Below are 19,811 nucleotides of genomic sequence, written 5' to 3' on the forward strand. Positions count from 1 at the left end.
AAAGTTACAATGCAAGTATCCTTAAAATAATCAAGTCACCATCAAAATAACAAGGCAGAGATACTAATTGGCAACTAAAGAAAACATGTTTCTAGAAAATTCAGTGAGAAAGCGTAACTGGAATTATAGTAAGATAGGAAAGTGGGTAGCAATGACTATCTTTTCAGTGAGGTAATCAGTCTCCTCATTTCCTTCCTCAAATCCAAGTTTGTCATTAAAACGAATTTAGAAAGTAACTTAAGTACTGGAGCTAAGGAAAACCAAACCAGTTAGACAGGAAAAGCCTGTGGGGGAAGCACACCCCTCCTCCTTCCTGTCTCAGAACGATTGCCTTAATCTTAAAATTTATTTTATTTACTTATTCACCTATGTAAGTATGTATGTATGTATGTATGTATGTATGTATGTATGATGTATGCATGTGCTAACTATTTGCATGTGTACAGGAGTGATAACTGATGCCCATGCAAGCCAAAAGAAGCCATCAGACCCGCTGGAGCTGGAGTTACAATAATCGCCCAATGTGGGTGATGAGGACTAAATTCTGGTCCTTTGAAAGGGAAGCAGCCATTCTTAACTGCCAATCCATTTCTCTAGAACCCTGACTTTAATAAGAAAATTATTATTTCAGATAAAAAAATCATAATAAAGATGAATGAGCCCATTAAATAGTGTAAGTGGATTTAGCCACCTTACATCTTGAGGGTTCAGAAAAATCAGATTTAATATCTGACTGTATATACTGAAAGCATTCACTTAAAGTTTTTAATTAATCCAACTAAATATTTATTTTTAGCTGTTTAACAATATTTTCTTTAGTGATTATATATTTTTATTTCTGATATATTAATTTTTAATTCAAATCATTAAAAAAAAACACGAGAGAATAAATTAAAAAAAATATACTCTGTTGTCTAATCCACTCCAACGTCTTATTATTGCTTCAAAAAAAGTTGTTTTTAACCCTTTCAGGTATTTGTCTCATAGGTACTAAGGAAAAAAAAAAAAAAAACACCACTATAATAAGAGTAAGAGATGAAATTTTACCTATGACATTTGATAAATGCAAAGAATTTAGGAGATTCATAAAAAAAAAAAAAATGGTCTGGTTTCAAAGGAAACAACAGAGAACAACAAAATAGTTCCCATCAAGGTGAGAACTACAGAGTGAGCAAGATAATGGCAGGGAGAGAGGTACTAGGAACAAAGAGAACATCATGAATCAACTCATGAGTTCAGAATAGTAATGGGGATAACTGACTAGTTCTGCTCCAAAAGCTCAGTAACATTTTTCAATTTACAATTTAAGGATCTATTAAAACAATACTGGAAAGAGAAATGATTTCAGGTTCACTAACAGTTATGAAAATTGACTTACGAACCGGGCGTGGTGGCGCACGCCTTTAATCCCAGCACTTGGGAGGCAGAGGCAGGCGGATTTCTGAGTTCGAGGCCAGCCTGGTCTACAAAGTGAGTGTCAGGACAGCCAAGGCTACACAGAGAAACCCTGTCTCAAAAAACCAAAAAAAAAAAGAAAAAGAAAATTGACTTACATGTGATTAGATCTTCTTCCTCTATTTGTTTTCTTTCCTATGACTGGAGTGCCAAAATGCTCAGGATTGGTGAGTGGGAGCTGGTCTAGTGTCTGTGGGTGAGAACACAAACCCAACAAGTTATTACTTTGCAAGCGCTTTCTTCATTTAAACCAAACCAATGGAATACGCTTATATTTTGAAGTTAATTTTTTTCATCCAAGGAAGGCTACAATACAACTTTCCTATTGAAAGAAAACTCTAGTTTCAAAGATATTAGAATAAAGATGAATGAGCCCATTATTTGGAGAAAGGAAGAAAAATAAAGCCCTGGCTGCCTGTCTAGGTGATTCATTACCTATATAGTAGGCCACACATACCCCAAAAAATCACTAAAATACAAAATAACCAAAAGCTTACCCAAAACACACACATGAGGTAAGACACCTACTTATAAGGGTTAATTCTTAGGATGAGGTCAACAACAGCTCAAAATTTTCCTTGTCCATAGTAAATCATAATCCATAAAAAAATTGTAATAAGTAAGCAAAACAAAATAACCATCAAGAGAAGCATTAGTAGCTTGAAAGGGAGATCCAGAGAAGATATATGGTAATTTGGTAAATGTTTTCTACAATAAATCTTTCTTAAGGAAAATGTTTAAAAATGAGTTTTAAATGTTTAAAACATGAGTTTTAGTATTTAATTTGTTTTCCTTTTAAATCTGCAGCACACAATATAATTGCCAGTATGAAAATGAGTATTCTTTCCTTGATATCATCTATACATCTCATGGGAATGTACTTTTCACAAGTTTTCTTGTGTTTTTTTCAGCCTTAATTTCCAGAAAAGTGTATAAAAAACCAAAAGTAGCACTTCAGAGAATACCTAATTAACTTTAACCCTTTAAAGATCAGCGTTGAAAATGTATCTATTTTCTTTTCACCTAATAGCATGTGTACATACATACACACAAACACTTTTCTTTTTCCTTTTCTACCAATAAAATGTTTGCTGTTGAGAGGTAATTTTGTGAACACTGGAGAAATGATAAGATTCCTGGGAAAATTGTCAAAACAGAAGAACTATCTAAGGATAAAATTTCTTAAAGTTACATTTTAAAGTGTTATAAAAAGAGCTGTCTATGAACAGAGCAAAGCACTTGCCAAACATGCACAAGGACCTAACTTTGATCCTAAGCACTCTGCAAGAGAAACCAAATAACAGATATATTCTCTTCTATATACTCTCCTTACCAAGCATTAATATAATAAAATTATAAGATATTTCTGATTGTTTAACTAATGGTTTTGCTCTAATAGAGGGTGAATTACTCAAGTAGAAATGCCATGTCTACATAGCTCATCAGTGTCCTAAGCCCAGCATTGACACATAGGAAGGGATTAATGACTGTATCACACCCTATTATCCTAACTTCCGTTAAGCAAAACATAAATGAAGGGGAACAGCAGCAGAAAGAGACACAGAGAAGATGATCCTCCTTGAAGGCACCACAATCACATAGCTATTGTTCATACGATCTCACCCTATCCCTGACTTATGAGCCAATCAGTTTTAAACTCTTTTGATAAAAGCAAAACTATTAGATACTTCTTTATACCAAGCCTTCATCAGATGAAAAATCAGGATTTTAAGCTGCCATATTTACTTACTGGCAATAATTGGATATATGTTCTAAGGGAATGGACTTACATACAAACCTCATAAATGCAGAAAGACCATTTCAACATGTCACTTGTTCCAAAGTAGTCAGATTTCTTGCATTACCTTTCAAAACATGGGTATGCTGGGGGAAAACTGTAATCCCAGCACTTGGGAGGAAGGAAGAGGTTCAGGCTACAAGTTCAATATATGTCCAGCCTACAGAGAGAACACCTTCAAAAAGCCAACAAAACAACAAACCTCTAAAATTAAGCCAACTCAAGATACCTACAATTCTAACACTTGGGTGACTCTGAGGAGATAAAGAGGAAGATCAGAATTTCAAGGTTAATGTCAACTAAGGAGTAAGTTCAAGGTCAGCCTGTGCTTTATAGAGAGATCTCATCTCAAAAGAAGAAAAAAAAATGAAACAAATAAAACCTCACCTCCAAATATAATCCAATAATTATTTATTGAAGGCTCTTGTAGAGAAAACACTGCTGGGAAAAGGAAGAATCACCAAAGAAATGTGGCGATTCCCCTAAAACAGTTTAAAATTTATAGGGCACGTAAATAACAAAAAGACCACAAAGCAAGAACACTCAAGGGAAGTGCAAAAAATAAAGGGTGAGGTAATCTAATGGGCAAAAAGCCCATGAAATATATTATATAGGAAAAAGCATTTCTTGTGTCCTTAAGAGATTCTATCAAGTAAGCTCAACAGAAACCAAGACAAGACAGTACAAACCATAATCTGGAAATAAGCTGTCTACTAAGAAGTGTAGGGAGTGGTAAACTATGAGAAATTTAAAATAAAAATGAAATTTCAATTGCTGAAGGAAGCATAAATATTTTCAAACAAAAAAAAATGGTCTAAAATGTGAGTACATGATCTAAAGTGTCCTATAACAAACATTCTTCTAAACAAAGAGGACAGATGTCTGACAGTTCAGTTACACTGTCTATCAACCACTTCTGAGAGAATGACCTGGACCTTGCACAGTCATGTTACTTTGGATACTGACTCAAGCTCTGGAATTCAGATTCTTGGCACAGTTTTCAAGTAAAGAGCTGACTTTTATGCTACAAAGTACTAGTCTGACTAGTTCTGGCTATCAGTCTCAATTACTAATTAGTTAAGAGTGTTAAAAACAGTTCATTAACATGCATAATGTAGAGAATGTGACAATGCACTCAGCAAAGTCTCTCGATGACATGTACTTGATGACATATGACTAACAAGTGCTCAACTCCCTTCCTGTACCAGGCACTGTAGCAGAACTATGAACAAAGCAGTGAGCACAAAGAGCCTGCTAGGAATATAGACCCCCCCAAACAAACAAAATGCATACATTAATGTCAGGGAGTATGAAAGAGAAATCAAAGTAAAAGATAAAGATGGTGATTTCAGAAAAGACAATCAGGCAAAAACTACAATGTCACTATGAAGTAGTTCCTGACTGTCATCTTTATAGCCTTCTTTTTAAGTATATTTATTAAATCTTAAGATGTCTTAATCAACCTGGCGGGAATACTTCAATAAATTTATACAGAAATGACCCAAAAAAGCTAGTCATAGTGGTACATGACCATAATCCCAGCACTCAGGATGCAAAAGCCAAGAGAACCAAGTTCAAGACAAGCCTGGGACTTACAGAATCCCTATTTATTTATTTAAAAAAAAAAAAAAAGGTTAAAAAAAAAAACAAAACAAAAAAACAAAAGGCAGAATCAAAGTAACAAAGTAAGCCTATTTTCTCTGTGGAAAGTACTAAGGTGCCTTAAACACACAGCCTGATGTCTGAACTCCTGGCTTTCACCATAGTTCACAGGTCACATAATGACACATATAGCTGAGAATATTTTGATTAAAAGGTTTGCTCACTGGATTGAAAAAACAAAACCTCACTCCTTCCAAAGAAAATGATAATTTGTCCAAGGCAGGCATGGAGACACACACCTCTAATCCCAGTACTCAGGAGGCAGAGGCAGGTAGCTCTCTGTGAGTTTGAGGCCAGCTTCATCTATACAATGAGTTCCAGGGCACCCACAGCCACGGTTACATTGTGAAACCCTATCTCAAACAAACAAAATCAACAACAAAAGAAAACCCACAACACGTGTTCATTCAATCCCATCACTTACTTCACTTTCAGCAAAATGTCTCTCTCCTTTCAGACATAATGAAGATCTTCTCAGTGTCTTCTCATCTCCATCATCAAAAACTGTGAGGAAGGGAAAATGGAAGCAACTGAGGAACTTTTCTAAGATTATGACAGAAATCATTTAATTTTCTGAGTGCAAATAGTCCCAATTTTAAGAATTAATTTGGAATTCGGTTCATACTTCATGTTTTCTAGCAAATATCTTTAATTACAGTTATTACAATAGCTTGCTATTTCTACCAAAATGCATCTTATAAATAAAAGTATCCTTCTTAGGACAACGAACTGGCTCAGAGGATAAAGGCACGTACGGCTACACCTGCAGACGCAAATTCCCAGTGGAACACAGAATTGATGACAGCAAAGTTGTCCTCTCAACTCTATACACGTTATGGCATACATTCTCTCTGTGGATCTCTCTGTGTGTCTCTGTCTGTCTGTCTGTCTGTCTCTCTCTCTCACACACACACACACACACACACACACACAAATTTTAAGACTCCTTACACACACACACACACACACAAATTTTAAGACTCCTTGAAGTAGGAAACACAAAAGGTGGCATTTCAAGAGGAAACAATTTAAATGCTAATTAATTACCCTCAAAATGGTAAAGGAAAGAAAAACAAGTCTTCCCGCTGGCAGCCAGCCATGGAAGCTAACAAATTTATGCAGCATCTGTCCCCAACCCCCCAAAATATCTACATCTACATTATAGTAAGTTGCTCAATTTGTGTACTCTCTATATGCAAAATGTATCAAATAAGCTGATGTGTGACAAGCTGAGCCTATAACACAACAGGAGCTCCAACCTAGAAAGACTCCTTTGCCAGTTGTCACAATCAAAAGCTTTTTCCACATACTGCCCAATGTTCCCTGAGGTGGTAAAGCTACAATTTGCTGATTGAAAGTACCACAATGTTTGCTTTAAATGACAGACGTAATAACTCACTTGACAGTGATGATCATGTCACAATTTAAAAATTACTTTAGATAAAAAATAATCTTCACAGTCGGGCATTGGTGGCGCACGCCTTGAATCCTAGCACTCTGGAGGCAGAGGCAGGTAGATTTCTGAGTTCAAGGCCAGCCTGGGCTACAGAGTGAGTTCTAAGATAGCCAGGGCTACACAGAGAAACCCTGTCTCGAAAAACGAAAAAAAAAAAAAAAAAAAAGAAAAAAGAACGATCTTCACATGTTGAAAATTTTATAATACAAAGAATTTCAAGAACCCCCCATATTCCTTAGAAATCCTGGACAGAGTACAACTATTTTAAATAAAGTTATCAGATCTGAATTTTAAATTTTTTAGTATGTGTGTGTGTCTCTACACAGTCCACCCCTTCATCTCAGCTCCAAACTTCATCTCTGCAACTGCCTCCATGGGTGTTCCGCTCCCAATTCTAAGAAGGGGCAAAGTGTCCACACCCTGGTCTTCCTTCTTCCTGAATATCATGTGCTTCACAAATTGTATCCTATATCTTGGATATTCTAAGTTTCTGGGCTAATATCCACATATCAGTGAGTACATATCATGTGAGTTCTTTTGTGATTGGGTTACCTCACTCAGGATGATGCCCTCCAGGTCTAACCATTTGCCTAGGAATTTCATAAATTCATTCTTTTTAGTAGCTGAGTAATACTCCACTGTATAAATGTACCACACTTTCTGTATCCATTCCTCTGTTGAGGGGTATCTGGGTTCTTTCCAGCTTCTGGCTATTATAAATAAGGCTGCTACAAATATAGTGGAGCATGTGTCCTTCTTACCGGTTGGAACATTTTCTGGATATATGCCCAGGAGAGGTATTGAGGGATCCTTGGGTAGTACTATGACCAATGTTCTGAGGAATCGCCAGACTGATTTCCAGAGTGGTTGTAAGAGCTTGTAATCCCACCACAATGGAGGAGTGTTCCTCTTTCCTCACATCCTCTACAGCATCTGCTGTCACCTGAACTTTTGATCTTAGCCATTCTGACTGGTGTGAGGTGGAATCTCAGAGTTGCTTTGATTTGCATTTCCCTGATGATTAAGGATTCTAAACATTTTGTCAGGTGCTTCTCAGTCATTCGGTATTCCTCGGGTGAGAATTCTTTGTTTAGCTCTGTACCCCATCTTTTAATGGAGTTATTTGATTTTCTGTAGTACAACTTATTGAGTTCTTTATATATATTGGATATTAGTCCCCTATCTGATTTAGGATAGGAAAGATCCTTTCCCAATATGTTGGTAGCCTTTTTGTCTTATTGATGGTGTCTTTTGCCTTGTAGAAGCTTTGCAATTTTATGAGGTCCCATTTGTGGATTCTCGATCTTACAGCACAAGCCATTGCTGTTCTATTCAGGAATTTTTCCCATGTGTCCATATCTTCAAGGCTTTTCCCCACTTTCTCCTCTATGAGTTTCAGTGTCTCTAGTTTTATGTGGAGTTCCACTTAGATTTGACCTTAGTACAAGGAGATAGAAATGTATCAATTTGCATTCTTCTACATGATAGCCACCAGTTGTGCTAGTAACATTTGTTGAAAATGCTGTCTTTTTTCCACTGGATGGTTTTAGCTCCCTTGTCAAAGATCAAGTGACCATAGGTGTGTGGGTTCATTTCTGGGTCTTCAATTGTATTCCATTGGTCTACTTATCTGTCGCTATACCAGTACCATGCAGTTTTTATCAAAATTGCTCTGTAGTACAACTTTAGATCAGGCATGGTGATTCCCCCAGAGGTTCTTTTACTTTTGAGAAGAGTTTTTGCTACCCTAGGTTTTTTGTTATTCCAAACGAATTTGCAGATTGGCCTAATTCGTTGAAGAATTAAGTTGGAATTTTGATGGGATTGCATTGAATCTGTAGTTTGCTTTTGGCAAGATACCCATTTTTACTATATTGATCTTGCCAATCCATGAGCATGGGAAATCTTTCCATCTTCTGAGATATTCTTTTATTTCTTTCTTCAGAGACTTGAAGTTCTTATCATACAGATCTTTCACTTCCTTAGTTAGGGTCACGCCAAGGTATTTTATATTATTTGTGACTATTAAGAAGGGTGTTCTTTCCCTATTTTTTCTCAGCCTGTTTATCCTTTGTGTAGAGAAAGGCCATTGACTTGTTTGAGTTAATTTTATATCCAGCTACTTCATTGAAGCTGTTTATCAGGTTTAGGAGTTCTCTGGTGGAATTTTTAGGGTCATTTATATATACTATCATATCATCTGCAAAAAGTGATATATTGACTTCTTCCTTTCCAATTTGTATCCCCTTGATCTCCTTTTGTTGTCCAATTGCTCTGGCTAGGACTTCAAGTACAATGTTGAATAGGTAGGGAGAGAGTGGACAGCCTTGTCTTGTCCCTGATTTTAGTGGGAATGCTTCCAGCTTCTCGCCATTTACTTTGATGCTGGCTACTGGCCTGCTGTAGATTGCTTTTATCATGGTTAGGTATGGGCCTTGAATTCCTGATATTTCCAAGACTTTTATCATAAATGGGTGTTAGATTTTGTCAAATGCTTTCTCAGCATCTAACGAGATAATCATGTGGTTTTTGTCTTTGAGTTTATTTATATAGTGGATTACGTTGATGGATTTCCATATATTAAACCATCCCTGAATCCTGGAATGAAACCTACTTGGTCAGGATGGATGATTGTTTTCATGGGTTCTTGGATTCGGTTAGCGAGAATTTTATTGAGGATTTTTGCATAGATAGTCATAAGGGAAATTGGTCTGAAGTTCTCTATCTTTGTTGGGTCTTTCTGTGGTTTAGGTATCAGAGTAATTGTGGCTTCATAGGATGAATTGGGTAGAGTACCTTCTGTTTCTATTTTGTGGAATAGTTTGTGAAGAACTGGAATTAGATCTTCTTTGAAGGTTTGATAGAATTCTGAACTAAACCCATCTGGTCCTGGGCTTTTTTTGGTTGGGAGACTATTCATGACTGCTTCTATTTCTTTAGGGGATATAGGACTGTTTAGATCATTAACCGGATCCTGATTTAACTTTGGTACCTGGTATCTGTCTAGAAATTTGTCCATTTCATCCAGGTTCTCCAGTTTTGTTGAGTATAGCCTTTTGTAGAAGGATCTGATGATATTTTGGATTTCTTCAGGATCTGTTGTTATGTCTCCCTTTTCATTTCTGATTTTGTTAATTAGGATGCTGACCCTGTACCCTCTAGTGAGTCTGGCTAAGGGTTTATCTATCTTGTTAATTTTCTCAAAGGACCAGCTCCTCGTTTGGTTGATTCTTTAACTAGTTCTACTTGTTTCACCCCTGAGTTTGATTATTTCCTGCTGTCTACTCCTCTTGGGTGAATTGGCTTCCTTTTGTTCTAGAGCTTTTAGGTGTGTTGTCAAGCTGCTAGTGTATGCTCTCTCTAGTTTCTTTTTGGAGGCACTCAGAGCTATGAGTTTTCCTCTTAGAAATGCTTTCATTGTGTCCCATAAGTTTGGGTATGTTGTGGCATCATTTTCATTAAACTCCAAAAAGTCCTTAATTTCTTTCTTTATTCCTTCCTTGACCAAGATATCATTGAGCAGAGTGTTGTTCAGTTTCCATGTGTTCAGTTTCTATTATTTATGTTGTTATTGAAGATCAGCCTTCGTCCATGGTGATCTGATAGGATGCATGGGACAATTTCAATATTTTTGTATCTGTTGAGGCCTGTTTTGTGACCAACTATGTGGTCAATTTTGGAGAGGGTACCATGAGGTGCTGAGAAGAAGGTATATCCTTTTGTTTTAGGATAACATGTTCTGTAGATATCTGTTAAATCCATTTGTTTCATAACTTCTGTTAGTTTCACTGTGTCCCTGTTTAGTTTCTGTTTCCACGATCTGTCCATTGGTGAGAGTGGGGTGTTGAAGTCTCCCACTATTACTGTGTGAGTTGCAATGTGTGCTTTGAGCTTTACTAAACTTTCTTTAATGAATGTGGCTGTCCTTGCATTTGGAGCACAGATATTCAGAATTGAGAGTTCCTCGTGGAGGATTTTACCTTTGATGAGTATGAAGTGTCCCTCCTTGTCTTTTTTGATAACTTTGGGTTGGAAGTCGATTTTATTCGATATTAGAATGGCTACTCCAGCTTGTTTCTTCAGACCATTTGCTTGGAAAATTGTTTTCTAGCCTTTCACTCCAAGGTAGTGTCTGTCTTTTTCCCTGAGATGGGTTTCCTGTAAGCAACAAAATGTTTGGTCCTGTTTGTGTAGCCAATCTGTTAGTCTATGTCTTTTTATTAGGGAATTGAGTCCATTGATATTAAGAGATATTAAGGAAAAGTAATTGTTGCTTCCTATTATTTTTGTTGTTAAAGAGTTGGCATTCTGTTCTTGTGGCTGTCTTCTTTTAGGTTTGTTGAAGGATTACTTTCTTGCTTTTTCTAGGGAGTGGATTCCGTCCTTGTATTGGGTTTTTTTTTCTGTTATTATCCTTTGAAGGGCTGGATTCGTGGAAAGATAATGTGTGAATTTGGTTTTGTCATGGAATACTTTGTTTTCTTCATCTATGGTAATTGAAAATTTGGCTGGGTATAGTAGCCTGGACTGGCATTTGTGTTCTCTTAGTGTCTGTATAACATCTGTCCAGGATCTTCTGGCTTTCATAGTCTCTGGTGAAAAGTCTGGTGTAATTCTGATAGGCCTGCCTTTATATGTTACTTGACCTTTTTCCCTTACTGCTTTTAATATTCTATCTTTATTTAGTGTATTTATTGTTCTGATTATTATGTGTCGGGAGGAATTTCCTTTCTAGTCCAGTCTATTTGGAGTTCTGTATGCTTCCTGTATGTTCATGGGCATCTCTTTCTTTAGGTTTGGGAAGTTTTCTTCTAAAATTTTGTTGAAGATATTTGCTGGCCCTTTAAGGTGAACATCTTCATTCTCATCTACTCCTATTATCTGTAGGTTTGGTCCTCTCATTGTGTCCTGGATTTCCTGGATGTTTTGAGTTAGGATCTTTTGGCATTTTGCATTTTCTTTGATTGTTGTGCCGATGTCCTCTATGGAATCTTCTGCACCTGAGATTCTCCCTTCCATCTCTTGTATTCTGTTGCTGATGCTGGCATCTATGGTTCCAGATTTCTTTCCTAGGGTTTCTATCTCCAGTGTTGCCTCACTTTATTGTGTCTACTTCCCTTTTTAGGTCTAGTATGGTTTTGTTCGTTTCCATCACCTGTTGGGATGTGCTTTCCTGTTATTCTTTAAGGACTTCTACCTCTTTAGCAGTGTTCTCCTGTATTTCTTTAAGTTAGTTATTGAAGTCCTTCTTGATGTCCTCTACCATTATCATGAGATATGCTTTTAAATCCGGGTCTAACTTTTCGGTTGTGTTGGGTTGCCCAGGACTGGGTGAGGTGGGAGTGTTGCGTTCTGATGATGGTGAGCGGTCTTGGTTTCTGTTAGTAAGATTTTTACGTTTGCCTTTTGCCATCTGGTAATCTGTGGAGTTAGTTGTTATAGTTGTCTCTGGTTAGAGCTTGTTCCTCCAGTGATTCTGTTAGCCTCTATCAGCAGACCTGGGAGACTAGCTCTCTCCTGAGTTTCAGTGGTTAGAGTACTCTCTGCAGGCAAGCTCTCCTCTTGCAGGGAAGGTACACAGATATCTGGCGTTCTGACCTGCCTCTGGTGGTCCCTAGATGGAGTGGAGTATCCTCTAGGGGCCTTCAGCGGGGTGTCCGCTGAATCCGCGCCCAAGGTGCTTCCCTAATGCTGTCTCAGGTCCCTCATGATTGGAATGGAACAGAAGTTGTGTTCCACTCACCGTGGAGAGTCCTCTGGGGAACTTGGGGGTGTCCGCCGACTCTGTGCCCAAGGTGACCTGGTGCTGGTGCTGACCCGAAGGGACTTGTGACCCTGGTCAGGCCGGGTTTTCTGCTTCTCTAATGCTGGTCCCACATGATTGGAATGGAACAAAAGATGTGTTCCACTCCCTGGCGGTCCTAAGATCGAGTGGAGAGTCCTCTTGGGACCTTGGGGGTGTCCGAGGACTCCGCACCCAAGGTGACCAGGTGCTGGCACAGACCAGAAGGGACCTCAGCCTGCTTTCTTAAAGAACCTATAATCACCAGCCCAGGAGTGTAGTGTGCCCACCCACAAAGAGCTGAGCCCTCACACATCAATTATAAGTAAGAAAATACCTTATAGGTTTGCCCAAAGTCCTACCTTATAAAGGAATTTTCTCAGCTGAGGCTCCCTCGTCTCCAACGAGTCTAGCCTATGTCAAGTTGACATGAAACTAACCAGCATAGTAGTGTATACATACTTGCACACATATACCATTCACACCATTCACCAGAGGACAACTTGCACAAGTTGGTTCCGTCTTCCACCATGTGGATGCCATGCATTTAACTCTGATTCAGGTTTGATAGTGCATGCCTTTATCCATAGGACCACATCACTAGGCTCCCGGCACTATGAAAGCTGAGACAAGAGGCTTGTGAGCTGAGGCCAGTCTGGACTACACACACACACACACACACACACACACACACACACACCTCTACCTACATTCAACTTGGCCAAAATTTCAGGAATTTGACAAGGGCTGGGAAAACACATACACTGCCCATATGAATCTTTAAGACAGGCAATGTTCACTCAAGTTGCAAAGCACATGTCTCTTCAACTTGAACCTCTATCTACTCCTTAGTGCACAGGAAAATATAAGGATGATGTCCACATACTAGTCCTTCACCACTGTAATGGCAAGAGGACTGGCAGAACAGAAAATGAATGAGATTATATCCAACTACTTACAGAAATTGTTATACAACAGATTGGACAGTTAAGACTACTGAACTCTACAGTTAAAAATCATGAAGATGGAGAAACAAGTTTCTGTAAGATACACTTTGAAGTGGAAATAGCTAGGACTCCACGAACACACTATACTAAATAATTTCAAATTGTATGTACATAAGCAGCTTAGAAATATTTCTTTTATAATCTGGAAGATAACCAGTAATAGTAACAGATTCTATTGTATTAGTAAAGAAAATTTAATCCAGGAAATCCAGCTTTATCTGCATTACTGTAACATAAATTTTGTATAACTAAAAATAAAATTTTAATAAAAAATTATTGTCTTACCCACAGTATACCAACTTGCATCTGTCAGTTTATTGATAACCGCTTCCTGATAGGCACCATCAAGATTCTTCACTTCCACAATAGCTCCTACCTAAAATATTATGTAAACATTAGAAAAACTTTTGAGGACAAATAAGCCAAAAGCAATAAATAGTAACACTGATCTCTTTTTCTTTTTTGAAAATGCATACATGGTATATTGTAGATTGCTGTTTGTATTTTCTGTTCCCTCAAGAGGGGTGCCCTGACAAGGAGTAGACCGTGTACTCAGGTGACGTCAGGTGAAATCGGATAAGGCAGATAAGGCTAGAGCCTGTGATTGGGCAGTGAAAGGAAAAGGCAGAACTGAAAGTTTTAGAGAGGGGAAAGAGGAAGAAAGATGGGGGGGGGGGGATATGATGGAAGAAGATTAACCAGAACCACATGGCCTGAAGGAGCCATAAGTAACTAGGGATTTCATAGATGGACAATAGAGTAATGAAGAGTACATCTGTCCAGTCTAGCTGTGCAGCTTGTATTTATATCCAGTGAATCTTGTGTTCTTTGCATGGGTATTTTGGGGTTGGAGATTTACCATTATAAATCTGGCTGGTATATTGTAAGTCTCTAGTGTTTTCATTTCATGGGGCTAAAGGAAGCTGAATGACAGTTCCAGGCATTCCAAGAAAGGCTGGTTCAGTTAGCCTAGCAAGCAGAGACTGAGAGAGCTAGCTTGGGAGCGGCTTGGCAGCAGACTGGCTGCTGGAATCAGGGCAAGACAACTGCTTGGAGCTGGCCATTGGTAAAACCATCGATGCCTGTGCTTAGTTGGATTACAGTGGTGATGAATGAAACATCTACCAGCTTGATTTGTGTTCGAGATGTCTGAAGTTTTACTGACAATACTTTTCTACCTATTGTCAGTGAAAATGTCCATACACTATGTAAGGAAAATACATCTAAGCATTACTAAGAAAGCAGTTTTGTCTCTATAGGCCTATAAAGGGGTCTTAAAAACTCCCAGGGCTCATTACAAGCACCGACTGAAAAATAATTGTCTTTCCCCCATCCTTCCACCTTTCTTTCAAAGAAGCTAAAGATGGATAGTAGTCATCAAAAAAGTCCTGAGTTTTTCTTAAGGGTTAGGCTGTTCTACTGCTGACAGGCATTTACAGTACTTTCTATCTTACCATGAAAATGTTGTTTATACTTCCATAGTCCTTATAGTGATGATTTTTAAAAATTCCTTCACAGAAGAGAGAGACCTTAGCTCCATAAAGTGATCAAATGGTAAGGAGTTCAGGAAAACTGACAAGTCCTGTGAGGAATCAATACTCACTTTTTAAATCAAGAGTCACATTTTCCTGAAAACTCGTTATTCAAAGTGTATTGTCATTAAATGACCACCATTTCTTATAAAAGAAGCATGAAACTAAACGATGTCACCTTCTACCAGACAATAAAAGCTACAAAATCTATCAGGAAGTAGCTCAAATCCTAGAGACATCACCCTCCCCCCAATCTAGAGGTAAAAATGTACCAATCTTATACCAAAACTAGACACAACTGGATATACAAGTTTAAAATAGTAATAAGACCTCATCAAACACAAAGGGAAAAAAAACAAAGAAACAAAATAAATCAACTATACCACTATTAAGGAAGCCAGACCAGACTAAGGAGAAAAAGACTACTTATGTCCAGTTGCCAATTCTTCTACCCTATGAAACAATGAACAGTTCCTGGTGGTGGGTACCTGTGGGCTTGCAGCACAAGGCAAGTCAGAGAGCAAAGAACAATGGTGCTATGCCTAGGAGGCAGAGATAGGCTTATGTACTCAAATCCAAACAGCACACCTTCTCAACCACAGGCTGAATCTTGATACTGACATTAATGCTTGTGAAACTGGAGTCAAATGACTTCTTTCCTTCAGTTTTCTCTTCTATAGAGTTGTTCTTAAAACTAAGTAAAATACTAGATGCAAAAAAGACTTGGGACAACACTAGCATACATTAAATACTAATGGCAGCTGAAGTCCTAACTGTATGTGTCTCTGGTCCTTGAAAGTGACAAATGGATACATAAAATTAAAGATGATGCCAATAAAATGGAAATGATAGAAAACTTTTTTACAACGTAAGAATTAATAATAAATATTTTCTTTTTAAATGTAGAGTATTAGAAGCCCATGGTACCAAGTAAGCTATGCTTTGAACCAAGATCTACAAAATGTTTCTTTACTGTTCTTAGTACTTCCTAAAGATTCCTCAAGCCCAGAAGGTGGACATTTTCAGACAGGGTGGTTTCCCAAACTCCCTGTAACTGGCTTATGGGCATACAAGAAGGTAAAGCAACACCTATCCCACGAGTGAATGAAAAACAAAGGGATCAACCTCCAAGTTACCCTTCAAAGCTTCAATCTGCCCGTGGGTGGCTCAAAAATCAAGAGCTCTGGATTTTGTTTGATTTGCTTACTCTTTAGAGCATCTTACATCATGAACACCTCTCATTCCTGGAAAGCCCATGCTTGCAATAAAACACCTGAATGCAAGAAGTCAATACCTCCTTAATGCTCATTTCATTTTTAAACACAGATTTTGCTATCATTTCAGATATGATTTAATATTAAATATATTCCAAGTAGTCTTTTTAGAGAAAACTATGTATTGAGTTAAAAATGAACAGCCAGCACATTAAAAGAAAAAGATCAAGTGTCATTCTCCAATCAAAACTGGGGGTAATAAAAACTCACCTTCAGTGGGCCCTTTATGTGGTCATCCTGAACTTCCACTGTTGAAGAATCGTGTCTAAAAGTCACCTAGAAAATATGAATCCAATTAATTACACAACAAAAACAAAACAAAAACAAAGCAAAAAACAAACAAACAATAGCAGCTCATGCATGTAGAAATATCACAAACTAAATAAAGAAAAACTAGTCTAAATAAAAGCCCAAACACTAAACAAATGAATAGAAAATTGTTTAAATAGATTATGTTTCTTTTCAAAATAAAAATAATCATTGCTAGACACCACAACTACAAGGCTGGATATTCCATAGTGTATTTTATGACTTACTACCTTTTAAAAAAATGATTTTTATTCATTTTATGTATATGAGTACACTGTCTCTGTCTTCAGACACACCAGAAGAGGGCATCAGATCCCATTACAGATGGTTGTGAGCCACTATGTGGTTGCTAGGAATTGAACTCAGGACCTCTGGAAGAGCAGTCAGTGCTCTTTACGTCTGAGCCATCTCTCCAGCCCACTACTTACTACCTTAATCTTAAATTTGAGGGGGGAAAAAAAGATGTAACCAGCTTAGTCTATGAAGATTTGTATCATTTTGTGAAGGCCTAATTTAAAAGTAAGCAGTGGATACAAATTTGCTTTTTCTTTTTTTTTTTTTTTTTTTTTTTTTGAGTCAATGTCTCACTGTGTAACTAACTCAGCCTGGTCCAGACTCCTTGGTGCTTGGATTACAAGTGTGTCCCATCATAATCAATGGCCACAACAGTCACTATCAGGTTCAAGGATCAAATTTAATATCCAGAGTTGTGGATGGTAGCTCAGAGGTAGATATTTGCTAAAGAAAGTGCTTGATTCCTCAGCATAGAGAAAAGACAAAGAATCATACCCCCAAAACGTTATTCCCCTTGTGTTAAAAAGAAAGCCAATGAACGGAAAGTCTAAATAAATAGTCCAGGATCACAGAACTAGAACGTGACAGAGCTAAGATTTGAATACTGGGTAGTCTTTCTCAGAACTTTACTTTCTAGCAGTACTATGGAAATCAGAGAATTAGGAAAATAGTAAGTTAAAAATGTTCTTCAGATGGGTAACACTAGGTACCCCTGGCTGACCTGGAACTCCCCATATAGACCAGGGTGGTCTTGAAATCAAAGATCTGCTTTCATCTGCCTCTCACATGCTGAGATTAAAGCTAAGACCAAAAAAAAAAAATTAATTAGCTGGTAAAAAGCATCACAGGCCAAGTATGGTAATACATGCCTTTAATCCTAGCACTGAGGAGGTACAGACAGGAGGACCTCGCTAAGTCCAAGCCTTAGTCCAAGTCTGTCTGCATAGTAAGTACAGGCTTAGTAAGTCTGCACAGTCCAAGCACTAGGAAAGCAAAAACTACAGAGACCCTGTCTCAAAACAAACAAACACCATATTCAATACAGATGTAGTTCTCTGTAAAAAATAATTCTGGAAGAACTGATGACTTAAAATGTTCTTTAATAATAGAGTCTAGTGGTTGGCAAGAAACAGACTCACAAACCAACTACAGGGAAAGGTTTTATATCCATAGAATCCCATGTATTTTAGTGGCACACAAAAGGAAGATTTTAAGAGTATGTTCAGTGTGGGATAAATGTCCAATAGATCAAAAGCTAGTAAAGAAATGTATCACCAAGTCTGCTTAAAACGTACTCACTTTGTTTGAGACAGAGTGTTTCTATGTAGCCCTGACTTACCTAGAACTCCCTATACAGACAAGGCTTACCTAGAAATCTCTGAGAGTTGCTTGCCTCTACCTCTGCCTCTGTCCCCCAAATGCTGGGATTAGAGACATGTGCCACCTTTGCCTAAATGCATTCATTTTTTAAAGTTTTTTTTAAATATTTTTATATGTCTGTGAGTGTAAATGTGTGTTTGTGTGTGTGCATGCACACGCGCATGCCTAGGTCCTCTGCAAGAACAGCAAGCATTCTTCACTACTCAGCCACCTATCCTGCCATTGCTGTATGCACGTTTAATTATTTATCAAATATTTTTAAGATTAGCAAAATCATTAACTTTGAGTTATAAATGTTGGGGCTTCCAAAAAATAGTTTCAAATATCTAGTACATGTCCAACATGTTCTGTGCTGCCAACATAGGATGTATAGCAAAGAGAACAACACAAAAGCTATGTCCCATGCCCTGGGTCATTTGTTACACAGCTAAGGGTGAACTGAAATTAAACCCAGCCTATGCTTTTCAAGCACAGGCACAAGCCTGAGCGACATTGGTCGTGCCCAAAGAACATACTTCTTGCTGGCACAGGAGTGCTATCTCTGAGCTAAGGAATAGCTCCTTCTCCACCAAGAAGAAAGGGGTTTTCTCAAACTCAGTATCAGATCTTTGAAGTAGCCCTAAGAAAATAAATTATAAAATTGATACACTGTTGACAAATAGGATTAAGCTCAGAAAATGGAAGTATACAATGCCAGAAGAGGAAATGTCACTGTAAAAGCATCTACCTAACCAAATTACAAAGCAACTTCAGGCACCAGCCTTCTAAAAATACAAGGGAAGGTATGGCCAAGATGGGCTTCCTTCAGGTTGCCAGTTAATTTAGAGGCCTTATCATATAGTTAGATTTTAGCCAGAGCAGAAATCCAAATAGCCCAAGAAGCTTCACTACATGCTTAAGAAATACACCCAGGCAGCACATACAGAACTCTTCAATGGAAACAGTCAACTTCTTCCACTTGGTTAATTATTCAAGTCAATTGCTGCATGGTCATGTGCTCATCTACACTGCACACCCTCCTAGCTCCACACTATTCCATCGAACAGAGTCCCCCAAATCCAGTCACCCAGTACATTATTGGCAAGTTGGTAAGTACCCACAACTCTAAGATGTTTCACTGGTCTTCAGTTTTTATTGTCCTGTATTTTTTCAAATATAAAGGCATCTTTCGTCTATTAAACACACATGATCTTTCATTCATTCATCTACTCATATTTTCTGTTGCTATCATCAAACCCAGGGCCTTGCTCATGGCAGACAGATGCTCTACCACTATGCTACAATTCTATAGTCTCTTTCGCTTATTTTTGAAGAGGATATCACTATGTTCCCCATGTGGGCTCCAATTCCTAAGTTGAAATGCAGTTCCGGCCTCTGCCTTGTTAATAGCTGGGACCATAGGTGCAACTCACCAGTCTTATTGTAATTTCTTAAAATGAAAGCAATTAAATTTGTCCATTAACCAACTCAAAACTCAAGTACTTTGGAAATATTTTTTTGAAAATGGCAGAGGGTCAAGTGTCAGGTGGTATATACCTGCAATTCCAACATTCAGAAGGTTGTAGTTTGAAAGATAGCCTGTACCTTTTCTCAAAAAATAGAGGAAGGGAGAGAAACAAAGGGACAGGCTGGGAATATAGTTCTGTTGCAGGTAGAGTATTTGCCTAGTATTCCCAAGGTCCAAGATTCCATCTCAGGATCACAGAAAGGGTTGCCGGAGAGTGTCAATAACTGATGTTTTGCTACTGGGGGCAACTTATGTAGCCCTGACTGGCTAGAATATAGAAATCAGGATGGGATCTACCTCCTATGGACTAGGATTAAAGATATGTACCACCATGCCTGGCTATTGTTTTCATGTA

At 38.0% G+C, this 19,811-nt stretch overlaps 1 protein-coding gene across 5 annotated transcripts in view; it reads right to left on the reverse strand.

Moving 5' to 3' along the window:
* Positions 1-19,811, reverse strand: part of Arid4b (AT-rich interaction domain 4B) — a 132,033-nt gene that overhangs the window by 61,398 nt on the left and 50,824 nt on the right. For all 5 annotated transcript variants that reach the window (XR_003838576.2, XM_029484988.2, XM_085831279.1 and 2 more), the window contains exons 4-7: positions 16,177-16,242; positions 13,446-13,536; positions 5,340-5,419; positions 1,554-1,645 (exon numbers count right to left, since the gene is read on the reverse strand). Coding sequence is in view for 4 of the 5 variants with exons in the window: in XM_029484988.2 (XP_029340848.1) it covers positions 1,554-1,645; positions 5,340-5,419; positions 13,446-13,536; positions 16,177-16,242 (329 nt within the window). In the remaining variant the exon portion in view is untranslated. The remainder of the gene's footprint in view (positions 1-1,553; positions 1,646-5,339; positions 5,420-13,445; positions 13,537-16,176; positions 16,243-19,811) is intronic.

This window comes from Mus caroli, unplaced genomic scaffold (genome assembly GCF_978045245.1).
Source record: "Mus caroli unplaced genomic scaffold, Mus_caroli_1 scaffold_15, whole genome shotgun sequence".
NCBI lineage: Eukaryota > Metazoa > Chordata > Mammalia > Rodentia > Muridae > Mus > Mus caroli.